The sequence below is a fragment of the Acinonyx jubatus genome, chromosome X (genome assembly GCF_027475565.1).
Source record: "Acinonyx jubatus isolate Ajub_Pintada_27869175 chromosome X, VMU_Ajub_asm_v1.0, whole genome shotgun sequence".
Classification (NCBI taxonomy): Eukaryota; Metazoa; Chordata; class Mammalia; order Carnivora; family Felidae; genus Acinonyx; species Acinonyx jubatus.
Window position 1 is genome coordinate 59,340,925 of NC_069389.1, and position 20,992 is coordinate 59,361,916.

Sequence of the window (20,992 nt, forward strand, 5' to 3'; positions counted from 1 at the left end):
TTTCTAGTCACAAAGACATAGTTTATTTAGTAATAATTATCTGCACAAATTGTTATAACAATAAAACTGTGATAAAGAGCCTCTCTTTCTGAGTAGTTTTGTCTTACTAATCAGTTTTAACCTGTTTATTTGACTTAATATTGTCATTTAGTATAGTTTATATTCAAAATCTATATACTCAAAGCAGGGGGAGAAAGGACTTTATATAATTTAAGAAAACTGCCAATGCAAATATATTTCAAAGCTTTCAACTACTAATCCAAAACAGAATATCCTATGATAAAGCTACAAGGTATATATAAATTATGAATATATATTGGCAAAAGTTGCCACTCATGGACACATCCAGCAATTAGGAAGAATGAGAGCAAGATGGCAATATGGACAAAGTGAGCCAGAACCAAGTAATCATAAATCTTTAAATATCTTGCCCTTAAAACAAAACTTATTTTTAAACTAACCATCTGTGCAAACCAATCATTGTCAACAGCTAAAGGGAAAAGGCAAAATATTTATCTTAAGGTGTATTACAGATGCAGATCCCTGTAGAGGAAACGTAAATGCATACTTTCAGTTTGTCCAAATGCCAAGGCCTCTTTCTGGTTCTCACAGCTGACCCTTAGACATGAACTGTTCAATAATTTCCAAATCAGCTTATCTACTCACCAAGATATTTCTATGTTAAAAACCTTCAGGAAGGCATTTGGCTCAAATGATTTCTATGATTCCCTTTCTATGATTCCCAAATTTCCCTAGTTTCAGCTTAATTGTTGTAAGCTGGGATTCCCTTAGGAAGAAAATATATAATCTTTAAAAAAAAGAAATATAAGGAATAAAACCCTATCATCTTGCTCCATTTTCAGAGCCCATATTCTAAAACTGTAGATTATTCATTTCAATCCATTAAAAAAGTTTCAACACTGATTTAAAAATTTATACTTTATAATGTCTTATGTGAATATGTATTGTAATGTAAAATTATGAATATACAATATTGTAATGTAAAATTATTATGCTATAATAAATGCCCCTTTTCTTGATGTTTCTTAGTGAATCATCCTAGGAAGGTTTTCTTTCATTTTGTCTATTATTTCACTGTATAGAACCATCTTAATATCATGAAGTTAAGAGAAAAATATTTAAGATTTATTTAATGGCCCTTACAATAACTGTGTTTTCAGGTAATTCAAGTTTTCATTAGCTGAAAATACTGGTTAATGACCACATGATCCAATGGTCTAGAGACACCTCTAATCCTATGAACAGATAATAGCTTCTTCAAAAATAAAAGAAGCTATTCAAATTGGAAAACAGAGGAGCTTCTAAGTGAATATTTACCAACATTTTATTCATTACTTCTAGCAGGTAAAACTTGATTATTTTGTTTGGGTTCTTCCTTGTTATGTCACACTTAAAGGAACTCATTACATTACTGAAAAAGGAAGGGAAAAATCTTGTAATAAATTCTGAACTGTCAACACAGATTCAAGTCCTGATCACCTAAAGTACATATACATAAATCTTCTCCTACTTACCTAAAGGTCATTAATAATTTTTAAGTGGTTGTTGCTTTATCTACATGTGTGAGCATGTGCACACACACACACATATGTGCATGCATACATTCCATTTAGTTTTTTGTTTGTATAACTTTAGACAGCAAAAGCACTATAGTTAAGATGGGAATAAAAAAGGCAATTAACTTCCTAAGCTTTTTAGATATTCCCAGGATGACAACTCTCAAGTTACATCAGGGTTTTAAGTATTTAAAGAGAATGGTATAAATTTTGGTTCAAAACAAAATCAATGCCTCATTTTGATGAAAAAATAAAATTCCCATGACTAGGAATGCCAGTTAATGATGAAGAACATTCTACACACATACATGAGAATTAAGGAAGGTTTTTCTTCCAAAAGATATGCAGTGGCAAATACTTTTAAAAACACCCTTTCTATAATTGTAGTATTTCAGTGGGGAGGGAGGCAGAGAAACTACCCTCTTTTGTTGTTTAAGAAATGGATAATTTCCATCTAAATTATCAGCATACAGGAGATTTAAAAAACTACAAAAATTTGGAAGCCAATATAATTCATCTGGTTATGGGTATCAAATGGCTATTAGGCCACAAAAAATGGAAATGGGGTAAAGTCAAATAGTAACAAAAACTATGTTTTGGGTACAACTAAGGCAGTAACAAGGAAATAATCTTGGAATAAATATAGATGTCACATTAAACAGATTGTAAAAGATGTAAAACTCAAATTCCTTTTCAAATAAATCTTATCTAAACGAACAATTATAGAAAATGGGAATGTAGGATTTTTTTTTAACAAAACAATTCTGCTTCAGTGCAAATGTGTCAAAAAAATGTCTCATGCACCTTAGCAGGAACAGTTTCCACAGCCTTTTACACTGTTGACAATTTCTTCTTGTAGTTTCTTCCTTTCCTCCTCTTTGGACATATTTTCTTCCTTTGCATCCCATTTGGGGTTATCATGGTTCTGTACACGACTGCTCTGTGTGTGCCACATTTCTGAATAGATACTGCCAGGGTTACCAAGCAAACCATGGTGGGTACCACGTTCAGCTATCTTACCCTAAAAACCAAAAGCAAGAGAAACATAGAAAAAGGTCATATAACTAGCATAATAACTGAAAATACACAGTACTTTCTAACTAAGGATTTTGAAGGATTAGTATTCGTTAAAATACCTCTCCCAATTCCTCATCCATAGTACAAGTAGAAAAAATGAGGTACGAATGCTTTCTTCACTGTTAAGCTATTAGCCCAGAAAACAAATAAAAAGCTATGAAATCCTATATATTGTAAACCACTTCACTCAAAAGAAATAAAATTCTAAACCAATTTGACAATTTCATATTAAAAAATACAGATAATAAAAAATAAAATAAAATAAAATTCTAATGTTCCATTTTTCATTTTGAAGGGAAGGAAGGTGAAAAAAATTTAAAGGCAATTATAATTGGTAAATATTTAATCAAAAGCACTGTTATTTATTACAGGGACTTAAAAACAGTATCTTGAAATCCTTATGTGTACTTTAAAATAAAAAAGATTTCTCCAAGAAAAGCTTACTTCTTCCAGTAGCTATTTTTGTGAACAATGGATATTAAACTTAACATTGCACAGATTTGGTATAGATTCCAAACTCTTATCTACAATTAGTCTCTTGACAGCTACTGTTAAACATGCTGGGAGACAAAAGGAATTTTGTCACTTTTACTGGTACTCCTGGTTATAGGACCTTTACAAATACACCCTTAAGCAAAATAACTAAAATTTGTTCCCACATCTGAGTGTTTAATTTAAGGCTCTTTTATTGCTAGCTAGGCAGTTTAAAAAAGAACTGTTTTGTTCAGCTATTTAATTCCCTAGGATTATGAAGAATGTAGTTCTCAACTTTGGTATATGTGGACCACTTCACTGGTACAAAACACCCCATGGATTACATACAGTTGAACCTGATGTGGGGTTCAATCCCATGACCTTGGGATCATGAGCTGAGCTGAAATCAAGAGTCATATGTTCAACCAATTGCACCACTCTGGCACCCCTATTTTCTAGGCCTTTTCACTGAACGGTTAGGAATTTTATCATCATCTTGAATTCATGTTGATAATTCTGCTCCAGTATAACATTACAAGGATGCTCCTCTTCTCCCATTCCCTATTTGTACTCTTCTCCCAAGTAAGACCACTGTTTTCTAACAACATCAATATATTTACTCACAAGCTCAGTCTTAAAATATACACAAAATAGTTTCAAAATGGCTACTCCTATACCAATACCAATAACACTTATTATTAGGTTCAAATTTTGAGTTATTTTTGTCTTATGTTCCACTGAGGTTAAATAATCAAAATGATGTGTCCAACAGTTATTTGGATTGTTTTTCGTTTGCATATTTATGTTATGAATTTGTTATGCAGTTAGTTTCACTTTTTTCTGCTTGTAATTACTTCCTATATTTCCCAATCCTTGTTGAGTTTCAATATTTTAAGTATATAAAAACATTACCATGGTTCAAAAGTAAAAATAATGTAAAAAAGGAGTTAAGATGGCAGTGTAGTAGGAGGACAATAGGCTTGCCTTGTCCCTCAAACATAGCTAAATAACTATCAAATCATTCTGAATATCTAAGAAATTGATCTGAGGATTGACAAAACAAAATGTACAACCAGAGGGAAAGAGAAGCCCACACCGTAGAAGGTAGGAGGTGTGGAGATGTGGTTTGTTGGAGAAATGAGTTTCAAGTGCTGTGGAGTGGAGTCGAGAGAGGAGTGCACAGGGGATCACACAAGGAAAATACTTCCTCAAAGGCACTGACTGGGAAAATGAGAGGGGCTGACTTTGGTGAGGTTTTTCAACCAGTGGGGCTCAAAGACTGAAGTTTTAGAGGTCCTTGATGTGGCTGGTATAGAGCTCTGAAGATGTGGCAGTGCTCTTGTAGAGAAGGCAGGCAGGTAACCTGGGGGCAAATGGCATGATCTGAAGATCTCCTGAGATACTCCCCTTTCTTGGAGCCATCTGAGAGAGGTGGTATTGCCTCTCTAGGGACAAAGAGCCAGCAGACAACATAGAAGACACCAGGGAGTTCCTTAGGGCAGAGATAAAAGAGCTTAAAACCAATCAGGCCAAAATGAAAAATATAATAATCGAGATTTGAAACTGACTTGATGCAATGACCACAAGGATGGAAGAAGCATTGGAATGAATACATGATACAGAAGATAGAATTATGGAAAATAAGGAACCTGATCAAAAGAGGGAAAGAAAAATCTTGGATCATAAAAGTAGACTTATGGAACTCGGTGACTCCTTGAAATGTAGTAACATTCACATCATAGGAGTCCCAGAAGAAGAAGAGAGAAAAGGAGGCAGAAGACTTATTTGAGGAAATTATAGCTGAAAACTTCCCTAGTCTGGAGAACAGACTTCCAAATCCAGGAGGCACAGAGAACTCCATCAAAATCAACAAAAGCAGGCAAACCACAATACATATTGTACTTAAACTTCCAAAATATAAGGAAAAATTCCTAAAAGCAGCAAGAAAAAAGAAGTCCTTAATTTACAAGGGAAGACAAATAAGGTTAGCAGCAGATTTCTCCACAGAAACTGTAAGCAAAGAGGGAGTGGCATGATATATTCAACATGCTGAATGAGAAAAATAGGCAATCAAGAATACCCTATCCAGCAATGCTATCATTCAGAATAGAAGGAGAGATATAGAGTTTCCCAAACAAATACTAAGGGAGTGTGTGACCACTAAACCAGCCCTGGAAGAAATATTAAAGGAGACTCCTTGAGTGGGAAAGAAAGAGCCAAAGTGACAAAGGCTATAAAAGAAAAAATCTCCAGAAACAACAAAAAGTTAATATCAATAATTCATATCTATCAATGAATTCAAATCAATAATTACTTTGAATAAAAATGGACTAAATGCTCCAATCAAAAGACACAGGGTATTAGAAGGGATAAAAAAAAAAAAACCAAGCCCCCTCTATATGCTGCCTGCAAGAGAATCATTTAGAACTAAAATCTGCAGACTGAAAGTGAGGGGAATGGAAAAACATTTATCATGCAAATGGATGTCAAAAGAAAGCTAGGGGCTCCTGGGTGGCTCAGCTGGTTAATAATGTGTCAGACTTCAGCTGAGGTCATGATCTCACAGTTTGTGAGTTTAAGCCCTGCATTGGGCTCTGTGCTGAGAGCTCAGAACATGGACCCTAATTTGGATTTTTTGTCTCGCTCTCTCTCTGTCCCTCCCCTGCTCGTACTCTCTCTCTCTTAAAAATAAACACTAAAAAAATTTAAAAAACGAAAGCCGGAATAGCAATAATTGTATCAGACAAACTAGATTTTTTTAACCAAAGGCTGTAAGAAGAGATGAAGAACAGCATTATATCATAGTAAAGGTGTCTATCCAACAAGAAGATGTAACAATTGTAAATATTTATGCCCCCAACTTAGAAGCAACCAAACACATCATACAATAACAAACACAAACTAACTCATGGATAATAATAAAATAACAGTAGGAGACTTTAACACCCCACTTACAACAATGCACAGATCATCTTAAGCAGAAAATCAACAAGGAAAAAATGGCTTTGAATGACACACTGGACCAGGTGGACTTAACATACATTCAAAACATTTTAACCTAAAGCAGCAGAATACACAGTCATTTCACGTGCACATGGGACATTCTCCAGAACAGATTAGATACTAGGTTACAAATCAGTCCTCAACAAGTACAAAAGGATTCACATCATACTATGGGTATTTTCTGACCACAACATTACAAAAGCTGAAGTCAACCACAAGAAAAAATTTGCAAAAACCACAAATACATGGAGGCAAAACAACATGCTACTAAACAATGAATGGGTCAACCAGGAAATAAAAGAAGAAATAAAAAATATACATGGAAACACGGCAGTAAAAAATCATTGTGATGCAGCAAAAGCAGTCATAAGAGGGAGTATATAGCAATACAGGTCCACATCAAGAAACAAGAAAAATCTTTTTTAATGTTTGTTTATTTTTGAGACAGGGAGAGACAGACAGAGACACAGTGTGAGTAGGGGAGGGGCAGAGAGAGAGAGGGAGACACAGATTCTGAAGCAGGCTCCAGGCTCCAAGCTGTCAGCACAGAGCCTGATGTTGGGCTCAAACTCATGAACCATGAGATCATGACTGGAGCTGTAGTCGGGTCTGATGTTCAACTGAATGAGCCACCCAGGTGCCCGAAGAAACAAGAAAAATCTTAAATAAACAACCCTATCTTACAGTGTCTAAAGGAGGTAGAAAAAGAACAACAAATGAAGCATAAAGCCAGCAGAAGAAGGGAAATAATAGTGATTAGAGCAGAAATAAATAATATAGAAACAAAAAACCAGCAGATCAGATCAATGAAACCAGGAGATGGTTCTTTGAAAAAAATAATAAAATTGATAACCCCCCCAAGCCAGATATATGAAAAAGGAAAATGAAAGGACCCAAGTGAATAAAATCACAAGTGAGGGAGGAGAAATCACAACCAACATCACAGAAATACAATTATAAGATAATATTATGAAAAATTTTATGGCATCAAATTGGGCAGTCTGGAAGAAATGGGTAAGTTCCTAGAAACATATAAACTATCAAAACTGAAACAGGAACAAATAGAAAACTTGCACAGACTGATAACCAGCAAAGAAATTGTATCAGTAATCAAAATACCCCAACAGACTAAAGTCCATGGTCAGATGGTTTCACAGGGGAAATCTACCAAACCTTTAAACAAGAGTTCATACTTATTCTTCATAAACTATTCCAAAAAGTAGAAATAGAAGGAAAACTTCCAAATTCATTCTATGAGGCCAGCATTACACTGATTCTAAAACCAAAGTCTCAACTAAAAAAGAGAACTATAGGCCAATATCGCTGATGAACATGGATGCCAAAATCCTCAACAAAATGCTAGCAAATTGAATTCACTGGCACATTAAAAGAATCATTCACCATGATCATGTGGGATTTATTCCTGGGTGCAAGCATGGCTCAGTATTCCCAAATCAGTCAACGTGATACACCACATTAATAAAATAAATGATAAGAACCATATGATCCTCTCAACAGCTACAGAAAAAACATTTGACAAAGCACAGCATTCATTCTTGATAAAAACCCTCAACAAAGGAGGGATAGAGGGAACATACCTCAACCTCAAAAAGGCCATACACACAAACCCCACAGCTAATGTCATCTTCAATGGGGAACAACTGAGAGCTTTTCTTCTATATTCAGGAACAAGATGGGGATGTCGACACCAATACTACTAACATACTATTAACATAATACTTGGAAGTCCTAGTCTCAGCAAACAGACAAGAAAAGGAAATAAAGTGCATCCAACATGACAAGGAACAAGTCAAACTTTCACTATTTTCAGATGACATGATACTTGCAGAAAACACAAAAGACTCCACCAAAAAATTGCTAAAACTGAGACACCAATTCAGTCAAGTCATAGAATAAAAAATCAAGGTACAGGAATCTGTTGCATTTCTACACACCAATAATGAAGTACCAGAGAAAAGAAATCAAGGATATCAATCCAATTTACAATGGCACCAAAACCCATAGGATACATAGGAATAAATCTAACCAAAGAAGCAAAAGATCTATACCGTGAAAACTGTAAAACACTGATGAAAGAAATTGAAGATGACACCAACAAATGGAAAGACATTCCATGCTCAAGGACTGAAAGGACAAATACTGTTAAAATGTCTATACTACACAAAGCAATCTACACATTTAATTTAGTCCCTATCAAAATATCAGCACCATTTTTCACAGAGCTAAAACAAGAAACCTAAAATCTGTATGGAAACATAAAATATCCCAAATAGCCAAAGCAACCTTGAAAAAGAAAAAATGTTGGAGGCATCAAAATTCTGAACGTCAAGTTATATTACAAAACAGCAGTGATCAGAACAGGATGTTACTGGCCCAAAACCAGACACACAGATCAATGGAACACAATAGAAAACCCAGAAATGGACTGGCAACTGTAAGGTCAACCACCTTTGACAAAACAGGAAATATCCAATGGAAAAAGGACAGTCTCTTCAACAAAGATGCTGGGAAAATTGGACAGCAACATGAAGAATGAAAATGGTCCACTTTGTTACAGCATACACAAAAATAAATTCAAAGTGGATGAAAGACCTAAATGTGAGACAGGAAACCATCAAAATCCCAGAGGAGAACACAGAAAGTTAACCTCTTTGACATCAGCCATAGCAACTTCTTACTAGATATGTCTCCTGAGGCAAGGGGAAAAAAAAACCCGAAAGTAAACTATTGGGGCTTCACCAAGATAAAAGGCTTTTGCACAGTAAAGGAAACAATATAAAAGGCAACCTTTGGAATTGGAGAAGATATTTTCAAATGACATATCTGAGAAGGGGTTAGTATCCAAAATGTATAAAGAACTTATCAAACTTAACAACCAAAAAACAAATAATCCAGTTAAAAAATGGGCAAAAAAGACATGAAGAGACTTTTCTCCAAAGATGTATAGATGGCCTACAGAAACATGAAAAGATGCTCAACCCCATCAGGGAAATACAAATCAAACCTATAATGAGGTATCACCTCACACGTGTCAGAATGGCTAAAACAACTGGTGTTGGCAAGGATGTGGAGAAAGGGGTACACTCTTACACTGTTGGTGGGAATGCAAATTGGTGTAGCCGCTATGGAAAACAGTATGGAGGTTGCTTAAAAAGTTAAAAATAGAAATATCCTATGACCCAGCAATTGCACTACTAGGTTGTTATCCAAAATATACAAAAATACTGGTTCAAAGGGATACATGCACCCTGATGTTTATAGTAGTATTATCAACAATAGGCAAATTATGGAAAGAACCCCAATGTCCTTCGACTGATGAATGGATAAAGAAGATGTGGTATATATGTATACACAAACACACACCAGTATTACTCAGCCATCAAAACAAATAAAACCTTGCCATTTGCTATGATACAGATGGATTTAGAAAGTATTATGCTAAGCAAAATAAGTCAGAAAGGCATATACCTTATGATTTCACTCACATGTGGAATTTAAGAAAAAAACAGATGAACATAGGGGGAAAAAGAGAGGCAAACCATAAAACAGACTTAACTAAAGAGAACAGAGATGTTGGAGGGGATATGGGTGAGGGTTTGGGTTAAATGGGTGATAGGTATTAAGGAGAGCACTTGTGGTGAGCATACCTTGTATGTAAATGATGAATTACTAAATTCTACTCCTGAAACTAATTATTACACTGTATGTTAACTATGTGGAATTTAAATCAAAACTCGAACTACAAAAAATATATATAAAAAAGTATAATCAGGAGAGTCATGTTCCATTTTCTATCTCTTTTACCCCTTTCTCTCCCCACTCTATAAGTAGTCAGTTTCTTTGGTTTCAGTTTATGTTGCCTGAGTTTTTTTTTTTCCAAGAGTTTATTTGGCATTGAAACACAAACAATAAAGGCTTTAGTATATTTTATATCAATCAGACTATTAGACACTTCTGAATAGCCTTCTTATAATAATAATATCCATGATCATACCTCTAAGCCACTCAAAAGATTATGAATCATTAGATATTAAATTTTTCTCAGAGCAATTTAGGATATTTTTTTTTTTTGCAATTTGTATCTATCTATCTATCTATCTATCTATCTATCTATCTATCTATCTATCTGAGAGGATGAGTCGTAGAGGGGCAGAGGGAGAGGGAAACAGAGAATCTTAAGCAGGGTCCATGGCATGGAGCCTAATGCAGGGCTCAAGCTCAGGAATTTGAGATCATGACCTCAGCTGAAATCAAGAGTCGGACGCTTAACCAGATGAGCCACCTAGGAGCCCTGTATTTTGCAAGTTTTTATAATATAATTGGCATACAATGTCATTTTACTTTCATGTGTATGACATAGTAATTTGATAATTGTATACACTACTCAATGCTGGCCACGGTAAATGTGGTCACCATTTGTTACCATAAGGCATTTTATAATATTATTGACTGTATTACTTATGCTGTACTTTTCATTTCTGTGACTTATTTATTTTAAGTCTCTACCTCTTAATTAAAGAACAAACTGGTAGTTGCCAAAGGGGAAGTGGATAAGAGGACAGGTAAAATGAAGTCGATTAAGATGTTAAGAACACCCTGAGTTTCTTTGTTCCTTTTTTCCCCATCCTTTTTGCAAATGGCAGCATAGATTTTCCATTGTTCTTTCATTTAACAACATATGTGGAACTCACGCCATATAAGGCTCACTTTACTTTTCTTAATAGCATTTGCCCCTATTTTAGAAATGCTTTATTTTCCATGATCTGTGATATTAATATTTTTAAGTTGTCTTATGTTCTGTGCATTGTCTACATTTTCTACTGAATTCTTTTTATTTTAATATGTGAAATTTATTGTCAAATTGGTTTCCATACAACACCCAGTGCTCATCCCAAAAGGCGCCCTCTTCAATACCCATCACCCACCCTTCCCTCCCTCCCACCCCCCATCAGCCCTCAGTTTGTTCTCAGTTTTTAAGAATCTCTTATGCTTTGGCTGTCTCCCACTCTAACCTTTTTTTTTTTTTTCCTTCCCCTCCCCCATGGGTTTCTGTTAAGTTTCTCAGGATCCACATAAGAGTGAAAACATATGGTATCTTTCTCTATATGGCTTATTTCACTTAGCATCACACTCTCCAGTTCTGTCCACGTTGCTACAAAGGGCCGTATTTCATTCTTTCTCATTGCCACATAGCACTCCATTGTGTATATAAACCACAGTTTCTTTATCCATTCATCAGTTGATGGACATTTAGGCTTTTTCCATAATTTGGCTATTGTTGAGAGTGCTGCTATAAACATTGGGGTACAAGTGCCCCTATGCATCAGCACTCCTGTATCCCTTGGGTAAATTCCTAGCAGTGCTAGTGCTGGGTCATAGGGTAGGTCTATTTTTAATTTTTTGAGGAACCTCCACACTGTTTTCCAGAGTGGCTGCACCAGTCTGCATTCCCACCAACAGTGCAAGAGGGTTCCTGTTTCTCCACATCCTCTCCAGCATCTATAGTCTCCTGATTTGTTTATTTTGGCCACTCTGACTGGCCTGAGGTGATATCTGAGTGTGGTTTTGATTTGTATTTCCCTGATGAAGAGCGACGTTGAGCATCTTTTCATGTGCCTGTTAGCCATCTGGATGTCTTCTTTAGAGAAGTGTCTCTTCATGTTTTCTGCCCATTTCTTCACTGGATTATTTGTTTTTCGGGTGTGGAGTTTGGTGAGCTCTTTTTTCCTGCTTGTTTTAGAGGTCTTTCTTTATTATCCATTGACACTTAATAATGGAGCATTAGAAAGCTGACTGGAAACTCTAAATGCATGGGAAAGGGATTTTTCCACTGTGCAGTTTCACTGAAGGTGATCAAATAGATACCTGGTCATTTTGGTGCAGTCTCTAAATACAAATATCTTTCTTTGGGGGGGGGCTACTTTTGTTTCTGTAAAGAAGAATTCTCCAGTTATCTCCTGATGAAGGAAGGAGTGGTGATAGTAGAAATAAAGAAATGGCTAGCAAGATTCTTGGAGCCAGTCACAGAAGAGGATCTGTGGTCTTCTTTGCTGTGTTTTGTTTTCCAGTTAATGTCCATGTTTGTTCATGTGTTTTACAGTTCTGTATCTAGAGCCTGTCTGACTCAATTTCCTGACAAGTAAATCTACAGCCTCTTGCCAAGGCTGGGAAGGGGTAATTACCAGCCTGTGGGGATAAGGAAGGGCCTTGGAAAATCTATTTCTTATGTAGAGGCAACAATAATACTACAAGATACTGCTGACATAACACATGAGGTCACGTAAGTTTCACTAGAAAATGAAAGTCTCTGATCTTCATAATCAAGCAAATATAGAACATCAAATTATAAAGATATTTTACATATATTTGCTATAATCACTAATAAGTTAGTTCCAATTATAATCCAAACTTCAAGTGGCAATGTTGTGATATAACTACAGATACCGTCAACCTCATGCCATGACACAAGAGAGCACAAGCCTGCTCAAGTACTTTTAGCATTTTATATTTATAAAAAAAAAGACTATCTGCATGTCTACATACAATGGAAAGTTCAGCAAAAAAGCATAAACAGATTTTATTTCAGATTATAATTTTTTTTTAATTTTAATTATTTTTAAAGTTTTTATTTAAGGGGCGCCTGGGTGGCTCAGTCGGTTGACTGTCTGACTTCGGCTCAGGTCATGATCACACGGTTTGTGGGTTCGAGCCCCGCATCGGGCTCTGTGCTGACAGCTCAGAGCATGGAACCTGTTTCAGATTCTGCGTCTCAGTCTCTCTCTGCCCCTCCCCCACGTGTGCTCTGTCTCTGTCTCTCAAAAATAAATAAAAATGTAAAAAAAAATTTTTAAGTTTTTATTTAAATTCCAGTTGGTTAACACAGTATAATGTTAATTTCAGGTGTAGAATTTAGTGATTCATCACTTACATACAACATCTAGTGCTCATCACAAGTGCCCTCTTTTGAACATCAATTGATAATGAAGTATATTTACAACATTTCACACCTAAGGCATTATAGTATATCATCATAGTGAAAAAAATTATTTTATAATGAATGTAAGCACCTATGACCTAGGGATGCTCAAGTACACAGGTAACATAAAAATATACATATATGTGTGTGTGTGTGTATACATATACACACAAATATATGTGATATATATACACACACACACCACAGAAATGTATAACCTATAAGAAATTTTAGTGGTGTGAAAAATTCTCTCTCAATAACTCAATATAGAAAGTACATGAGAATGCTCTTTCTCTCTCAACATCCAATATTCAGGCATTCAAAATGATAATGAACTGAAGGTTTACTTATTATAAGGGAAACAATCATAGAAAAGGCTGAATGGGAGGTGAAAAACTGAACAATGTTAGAAATAACCAACTATTAGGGGGTCAGAAAATATATCCTTACAAAGAGGAGAAAAAGGAAAACTATCACAATTTTTGAAACCTACCAATCATTATACTAGTATTCTGATTTGATCAGAACATTTAGATAGTACATTCTTACAGTAATTCCCTCAGAAGAGATAAAGCAGTCTGTCCTTTTTCTTACTTCTCCCCATGAGGAAAAAAAAAATAAAAACAATCATGTTTGCAAATGACTTTATGTTAATTTTATTTTAGACATCAAGGGTATGTGTAGATATTAGAAAAATAAAAAATACAAAGATGATAATGGGCAATGATTCTGTACGGAGCAAAAATGAATGCAGAAAAATTATTTTATATATACACCCTTTAAAACCTTATTCTAGGGGCGCCTGGGTGGCGCAGTCGGTTGGGCGTCTGACTTCAGCCAGGTCACGATCTCGCGGTCCGTGAGTTCGAGCCCTGCGTCAGGCTCTGGGCTGATGGCTCGGAGCCTGGAGCCTGTTTCAGATTCTGTGTCTCCCTCTCTCTCTGCCCCTCCCCCGTTCATGCTCTGTCTCTCTCTGTCCCAAAAATAAATAAAAAACGTTGAAAAAATAAATAAATAAAACCTTATTCTATCATATGAGGCTTTAATGCTTTCCTGATATAATTTTACTTTTAATACTTCAATGAAGAGTGATTAATAGTTTATTTCTTCACAGAAAAAAAATGAGTTTGTTTCCCTATCAAAAGGCAGTAAAAATGGGAGTCCTATCGGGATTCAATTTCATTTAAATTCAATTTTATTCTGAAAAATATCTATATTTCTTTAGAAACAATATTTAACTTGTTTGTGTTTGTGATCATTTCCAATGTTCTTCACATACTATTTTTACTGAACTACAATTAAGATACAATGTTATATTAGTTTAAGGTTTAAAATATAATGATTCAACAATCTATACATTTCTTAGTGCTAATCAAGTTAAGTGTACTCTTATTCCCTTTTATCTATTTCACCCATCCCTTCCCACACCACCCTTATGACAACCACCAGTTTGTTCTCTGTATTTAAGTCTGTTTTGTAGACTGCTTTGGGTAGTATTGACATTTTAACAGTATTTATTCTTCCAATCCATGACCCCGGAATGTTTTTCCATTTCTTGGTATCTTGATACCATTCCTTGGTATTTTATGACTCTTGGTGCAATTGTGAATGGGATCAGATTCTTTATTTCTCTCTCTTTCTGTTGCTTCATTATTGGTGTATAAAAATGCAACCGATTTCCGTACATTGATTTTGTACCCTCCAACTTTGCTGAATTCATGTATCAGTTCTAGCAGACTTTTGGTGGAGTCTGTCAGGTTTTCCATGCAGAGTAGTATCATGTCATCTGCGAAAAGTGAAAGTTTGATGTCATCTTTGCCAATTTTAATGCCTTTGATTTCTTTTTGTTATCTGATTGCTGATGCTAGCACTTCCAACACTATATTAAACAACAGTGGTGACAGTTGATATTCCTGTAGTCTTCCTGATCTCAGGGGGAAAGCTCTCAGTTTTTCCCCACTGAGGATGATATTAGCTGTGGGCTTTTTATAAATGGCTTTAATGATGTTTAAGTATGTTCCTTCTATCCTGACTTTCTCAAGGGTTTTTATTAAGAAAGGAGCTGTATTTCGTCAAAAGCTTTTTCTGCATCCATTGACAGGATCATATGGTTCTTATCTTTTATTAATGTGATGTATCACACTGACTGATTTGCAAATATTGAACCAGCCCTGCAGCCCAGGAATGAATCCTACTTGATCATGGTGAATAATTCTTATTATATGCAGTTGAATTCGATTTGCTAGTATCTTATTGAGAATTTCTGAATCCATATTCATCAGGGCTATTGGCCTGTAGTTCTCTTCTTTTGCTGGGTCTCTGTCTGGTTTGGGAATCAAAGTACTGCTGGCTTCACAATATGAGTCTGGAAGTTTTCCTTCCCTTTCTATTTGTTGGAACAGCTTGAGAAGGACAGGTATTATGTCTGTTTTAAATGTCTGGTAGAATTCCCCAGGGAAGTCATCTGGTCCAGGACTCTTATTTTTGGGAGATTTTGATAACTAATTCACTTTCTTCACTACTTATGGATCTGTTCAAATTTTCTATTTCTTCCCATTTGAGTTTTGAAAGTGTGTGGGTATTTAGGAATTTGTCCATTTCTTCCAGGTTGTCCATTTTGTTGGCATATAATGTTTCACAGTATTCCCTGATAATTGCTTGTATTTCTGAGGGATGGTTGTAATAATTCAATTTTCGTTCGTGATTTTATCTATTTGGGTCCTTTCTCTTCTTTTTGAGAAGCCCGGCTAGAGGTTTATCAATTTTGTTTATTTTTTCATAAAACCAATTCTTGGTTTCATTGATCTGCTCTACTGGGTTTTTTTTTATTTTATATTATTTCTGCTCTGATCTTTACACATTCAATGCAATCCCAATCAAAATTGCACCAGCATTCTTCTCAAAGCTAGAACAAACAATACTAAAATTAGTATGGAACCACAAAAGACCCCGAATAGCCAAAGTAATATTGAAGAAGAAAGCCAATGCTGGAGGCATCACAATCAGAGACTTTGGCCTCTACTAAAAAGTTGCAGTCTGAAGACAGTATGGTACTGGCACAAAAACAGACACATAGACCAATGAAATAGAACAGAGACCCCAGAATTGGACCCACAAATGTAAGACCAACTAATCTTTGACAAAGCAGGAAAGAGTATCCAATGGAAAAAAGACAGTCTCTTTAACAAATGGTGCTGGGAGAACTGGACAGCAACATGCAGAACAATGAAACTATACCACTTTCTTACACCATTCAAAAAATAAAATCAAAATGGATGAAGGACCTGAATGTGAGACAGGAAACCATCAAAACCCTAGAGGAGAAAGCAGGAAACCCTCTTTGACCTCAGCTGCAGCAATTTCTTACTCAACACATCTCTAAAAGCAAGGGAATTAAGAGCAAAAATGAACTATTGGGACCTCATCAAGAAGAAAAGCTTCTGCACTACAAAGGAAACAATCAACAAAATTAAAAGGCAACCAACGGAATGGGAAAAGATATTTGCAAATGACATATCAGACAAAGGGCTAGTATCCAAAATCCATAAAGAACTCACCAAACTCTACACCCGAAAAACAAATAATCCAGTGAAGAAATGGGCAGAAAACATGAAGAGACACTTCTCTAAAGACATCCGGATGGCCAACAGGCACATGAAAAGATGCTCAATGTCACTCCTCATCAGGGAGATACAAATCAAAACCACACTGAGATACCACCTCACACCTGTCAGATTGGCTAAAACGAACAAATCAGGAGACTATAGATGCTGGTGAGGATGTGGAAACACAGGAAACCTCTTGCACTGTTGGTGGGAATGCAAACTGGTGTAGCTGCTCTGGAAAACAGTGTGGAGGATCCTCAAAAATTTAAAAACAGAACTACCCTATGAGCCAGCAATAGCACTGCTAGGAATTTGCCCAAGGGATACAGGAGTGCTAATGCATAGGGGCACTTGTACCCCAATGTTTGTAGCAGCACTTTCAACAATAGACAAATTATGGAAAGAGCTTAAATGTCCATCAACTGACGAATGGATAAAGAAGATGTGGTTTATATATACAATGGAATAGTACTCGGCAATGAGAAAGAATGAAATGTGGTCCTTTGTAGCAACGTGGATGGAAATGGAGAGTGTTATGCTAAGTGAGATAAGTCAGGCAGAGAAAGACAGATACCATGTTTTCACTCACACGTGGGTCCTGAGAAACTCAACAGAAGACCAGGGGAGAGGGGAAGGGGGGGAAAAGTTACAGAGAGGGAAGGAGGCAAACCATAAGAGACTCTTAAATACTGAGAACTGAGGGTTAATGGGGGGTGGGAGGGAGGGGAGTGGGTGTTGGGCATTGAGGAGGGCACCTGTTGGGATGAACACTGGGTGTTGTATGGAAACCAATTTGACAATAAATTTTATATAATTAAAATAAAATAAAATAAAATAAAATAAAATAAAATAAAATAAAATAAAATAAAATAAATAAAATAAAATAAAATGGCTTAAAAAAATTCACCTGTGAAGCCATGTGGTCCTCAACTTTTCTTTGTTGCGAATTTTTAAATTATGGTTTCAGTATCATTGCTAGTAATTGGTCTGTTCAAATTCCCTATTATGTCCTGATTCAGTTTTGAGAAGTTTTATATTTATATAATTTATCCCTGTCTTCTAGTTGTCCAAATTGTTGGCACACAGTTTTTCATAGTATTCTCATATAATCTTTTGTATTTCAGTGGTGTCAGTTGTTATTTCTTCTCCTTCATTTCTGATCTTGAGTCTTTTCTCCCTCTCTCTCTTTTCTGATAAGTCTGGCTAAAGGTTTATCAATTTTGTTGATTTTTTTTCAAATAACCAGCTCCTGGTTTTTCTGATTATTTCTTTCTTTAAAAAAATTTTTTAATGTTTATTTATTTTTGAGAGACAGAGACAGAGACAGAGCATGAGTGGGAGAGGGCAGAGGAAGAGGGAGACGCAGAATCCGAACCAAGTTCCAGGTTCTGAACTGTCAGCACAGAGCCCGATGTGGGGCTCAAACCCACAGACTGTGAGATCATGACCTGAGCCGAAGTCGGTCACTTAACCAACTAAGCCACCCAGGCGCCCCTCTTTTATTTCTTTAAACCTCTATTTCATTTACTTTTGCTCTAATCGTTACTATTTTGTTCCATCTACTGGCTTTGGCCTTTGTTCCTTTATTTCTAGCTCCATTAAGTGTAAGGTTATTAATTCGAGATTTTTATTCTTTCTTGAGACAGGCCTATAGTGGTATAATCTTACCTCAGAACGGTTTTGCTGCATCCCAAAGAGTATGAGCTATTATGTTTTTATTTTCATTTGTCTCCATGTATTTTTTTATTTTTTCTTCTTCTGTTGAACTATTGGTTGGTTAGTAGCATGTTGCTTAGCTTTGTGTTTTTTTCCGTATTTTTCTTGCAATTGATTTTTGTGGTTTCATATCTTTTTTTTTTTTTTTTTTTTTGGAAAAGATGCTTGATGTGGTTTTATCTTCTTAAATTCATAGATACTTGTTTTGTGCCCTAACAAGTGATCTATTCTGGAGAATGTCCTAGATGCACTTGAAAATAATGTATTTTTTGATGGAATGTTATGAATATATATGATGTTAGTTTCATCTTGTCCAATATGTCATCCAAAGTCACTGTTTCCTTAATTTTCTGTCTGGATGAAATATCCATTAATGTTAAGTGGGGTATTAAATTCAATTATTATTATTGTATTAATTTCTTCCTTTATGCCTGTTAACACATGCTTTATGTTTTTGGGTGCTCCCATTTTGGGTGCACAAATATTTACAACTGTTATATCTTCTTGTTGGATTTTTACCTTTTATCATTATGTAGTGTCCTTCTTCTCTCCTATTACAATCTTTGTTTTAATGCCTGTGTTGTCCAATATAAGTATTGCTCTCCTGGCTTTCATTTCACTTCCATTTACAAAGTGAATGTTTTTCCAAACTTTCAATCTCCATGTGTCTTTAGGTCTGACCTGAGTCTCCTGTAGGTAGCATTTAGATGGGGCATGTATTTGTTATCCATTCAGTAATCTTATGTCTTTTGATTGGAGCATTTAGTCCATTTACATTCTAAGTAATTAATAATAGGTATGTAATTATTGCATTTTGTAACTTGTTTTATGGTTTGTTTTTATAGTTTTTCTCTTGTTTTTCCATGTTTACTTTCTTTCTTCCCTTGTGATTTGATGGCTTTCTTCAGTATCATGCTTTAATTACTTTCTCTTTACTTTTTGTGTATCTACCACAGGTTTTTGATTTGTGGTTACCCTTAGATTCATATATATTTTATGCATATAGAGTCTATATTCTGTTGATGATCAGTTAACTTTGAAGTCATTTTAAAAGTACTAAAATTTTACTTGCCCCACGTTTTATATATATGTCATACTTTACATTCTTTTGTGAATCTCTTCACTTAATTTTTATAGATACATTGATTTTACTGTTTTTGTACTTTAATCACCATACTGGTTTTATAAGTGATTAATATACTACTTTTATTATATGTTTGCATTTACCTGTGAACTTTTTTCCTTTCATAATTTTCTTACTCCTAATTATGGCCTTTTCTTTCCAGTCAAAGAATTCCTTGGGATGCCTTGGTCGCTCAGTTGGTTGAGCGTCCAACGTCGGCTCAGGTCATGATCTCACAGTTCGTGAGTTCGAGCAGGCTCTGTGCTGACAGCTCGGAGCCTGGAGCCTGCTTCAGATTCTGTGTCTCCTTTTCTCTCTGCCCCTTCCCCACTCATGCTCTGTCTCTGTCTCTCAAAAATGAATAAATGCTAAAACAATTTTTTTTTAGAATTCCTTTTTTCTTGAAAGCTGGTTTAATGGTGATAAACTCCTTTAACTTTTTTTTTTGCCTGGGAAACACTTTATCTCTACTTGTGTTCTTAAGATAGCCTTGCTGAGTGGAGTATTCTTGTTTACAGGTTATTTTTCTGTCAGTACTTTGAGTATACCATGCCATTTTGGTCTGCAAAATTTCTGCTGAAAAATGAGGTGAAAGCCTTGTGGGGTTTCCTTTGAATATAACTGTTTTCTCTTGCTGTTTTCAACATTCTCTATCACTAAATTTTGCCGTTTTAATTATTCTGTGTCTTAGTGTGGACCTCTGTGGGTTGATCTTGTTGTGGGTTCTGTGTGCCTCCAGAATCTGGATGTCTGTTTCCTTCCCCAGATTAGTGAAGTTTTCAGCTATTATTTCTTCAAATAACTTTTCTGTGCTCTTCTCTCTCCTCCTTCTGGGATTGCTGTAATGTGAATGTTGGAATGCTTGGTGATGTCACTAGGTTCCCTTAATCTATTCTCAATTCTTTTTTTTTTTTTTTTTTTTTTTTTTTGGTATTCAGCTTGGTTTCTTTCCATTACTCTTTTAGCTCACAGATACATTCTTGTCTCCTCTCATTTGCTATGGATTCCCTCTAGTGTATTTTTAATTTTAGTTATGAAGTTATTCATCTCTGGTTCTTTTTTATATTTTCTATCTCTTTGTTATATTTTCATTGAGATTCTTCACTCTTTTGTCTAGTCCAATGAGTATCTTTATGACCATTACTTTGAATTCTTTATCAAGCATATTGCTCATCTCTGTTTCATCTAGTTCTTTTGCCTTAGTTTTGTCCCATTCTCTCATCTGGGACATATTCCTCTGTTTCCTCATTTTGTCCATCTTTTTGTGCTTGTTTCTATGTATTAGAAAAGTAAGCTAAGTCTTTGATCTTGAAAAGGGGTGGCCTTATGAAGAAGAGGTCCTGTGGGGTCCTGTAGCATCATGTCCACTGTTCACCAGAACCAGGAGCTTCAGGGGTGTCTCCTAGTGGGTTGTGTGCAC

The 20,992-nt window shown here is 35.5% G+C and overlaps 1 protein-coding gene across 1 annotated transcript in view; it reads right to left on the reverse strand.

Annotated features, from left to right (window-relative positions):
* The window catches only part of ABCB7 (ATP binding cassette subfamily B member 7), a 144,338-nt gene continuing 123,346 nt past the window's right edge, over positions 1 to 20,992 (reverse strand). Inside the window, exon 16 of the mRNA XM_027053786.2 lies at positions 1 to 2,598. Coding sequence (XP_026909587.1) covers positions 2,383 to 2,598 — 216 coding nt within the window. The 3' untranslated portion in view covers positions 1 to 2,382. The remainder of the gene's footprint in view (positions 2,599 to 20,992) is intronic.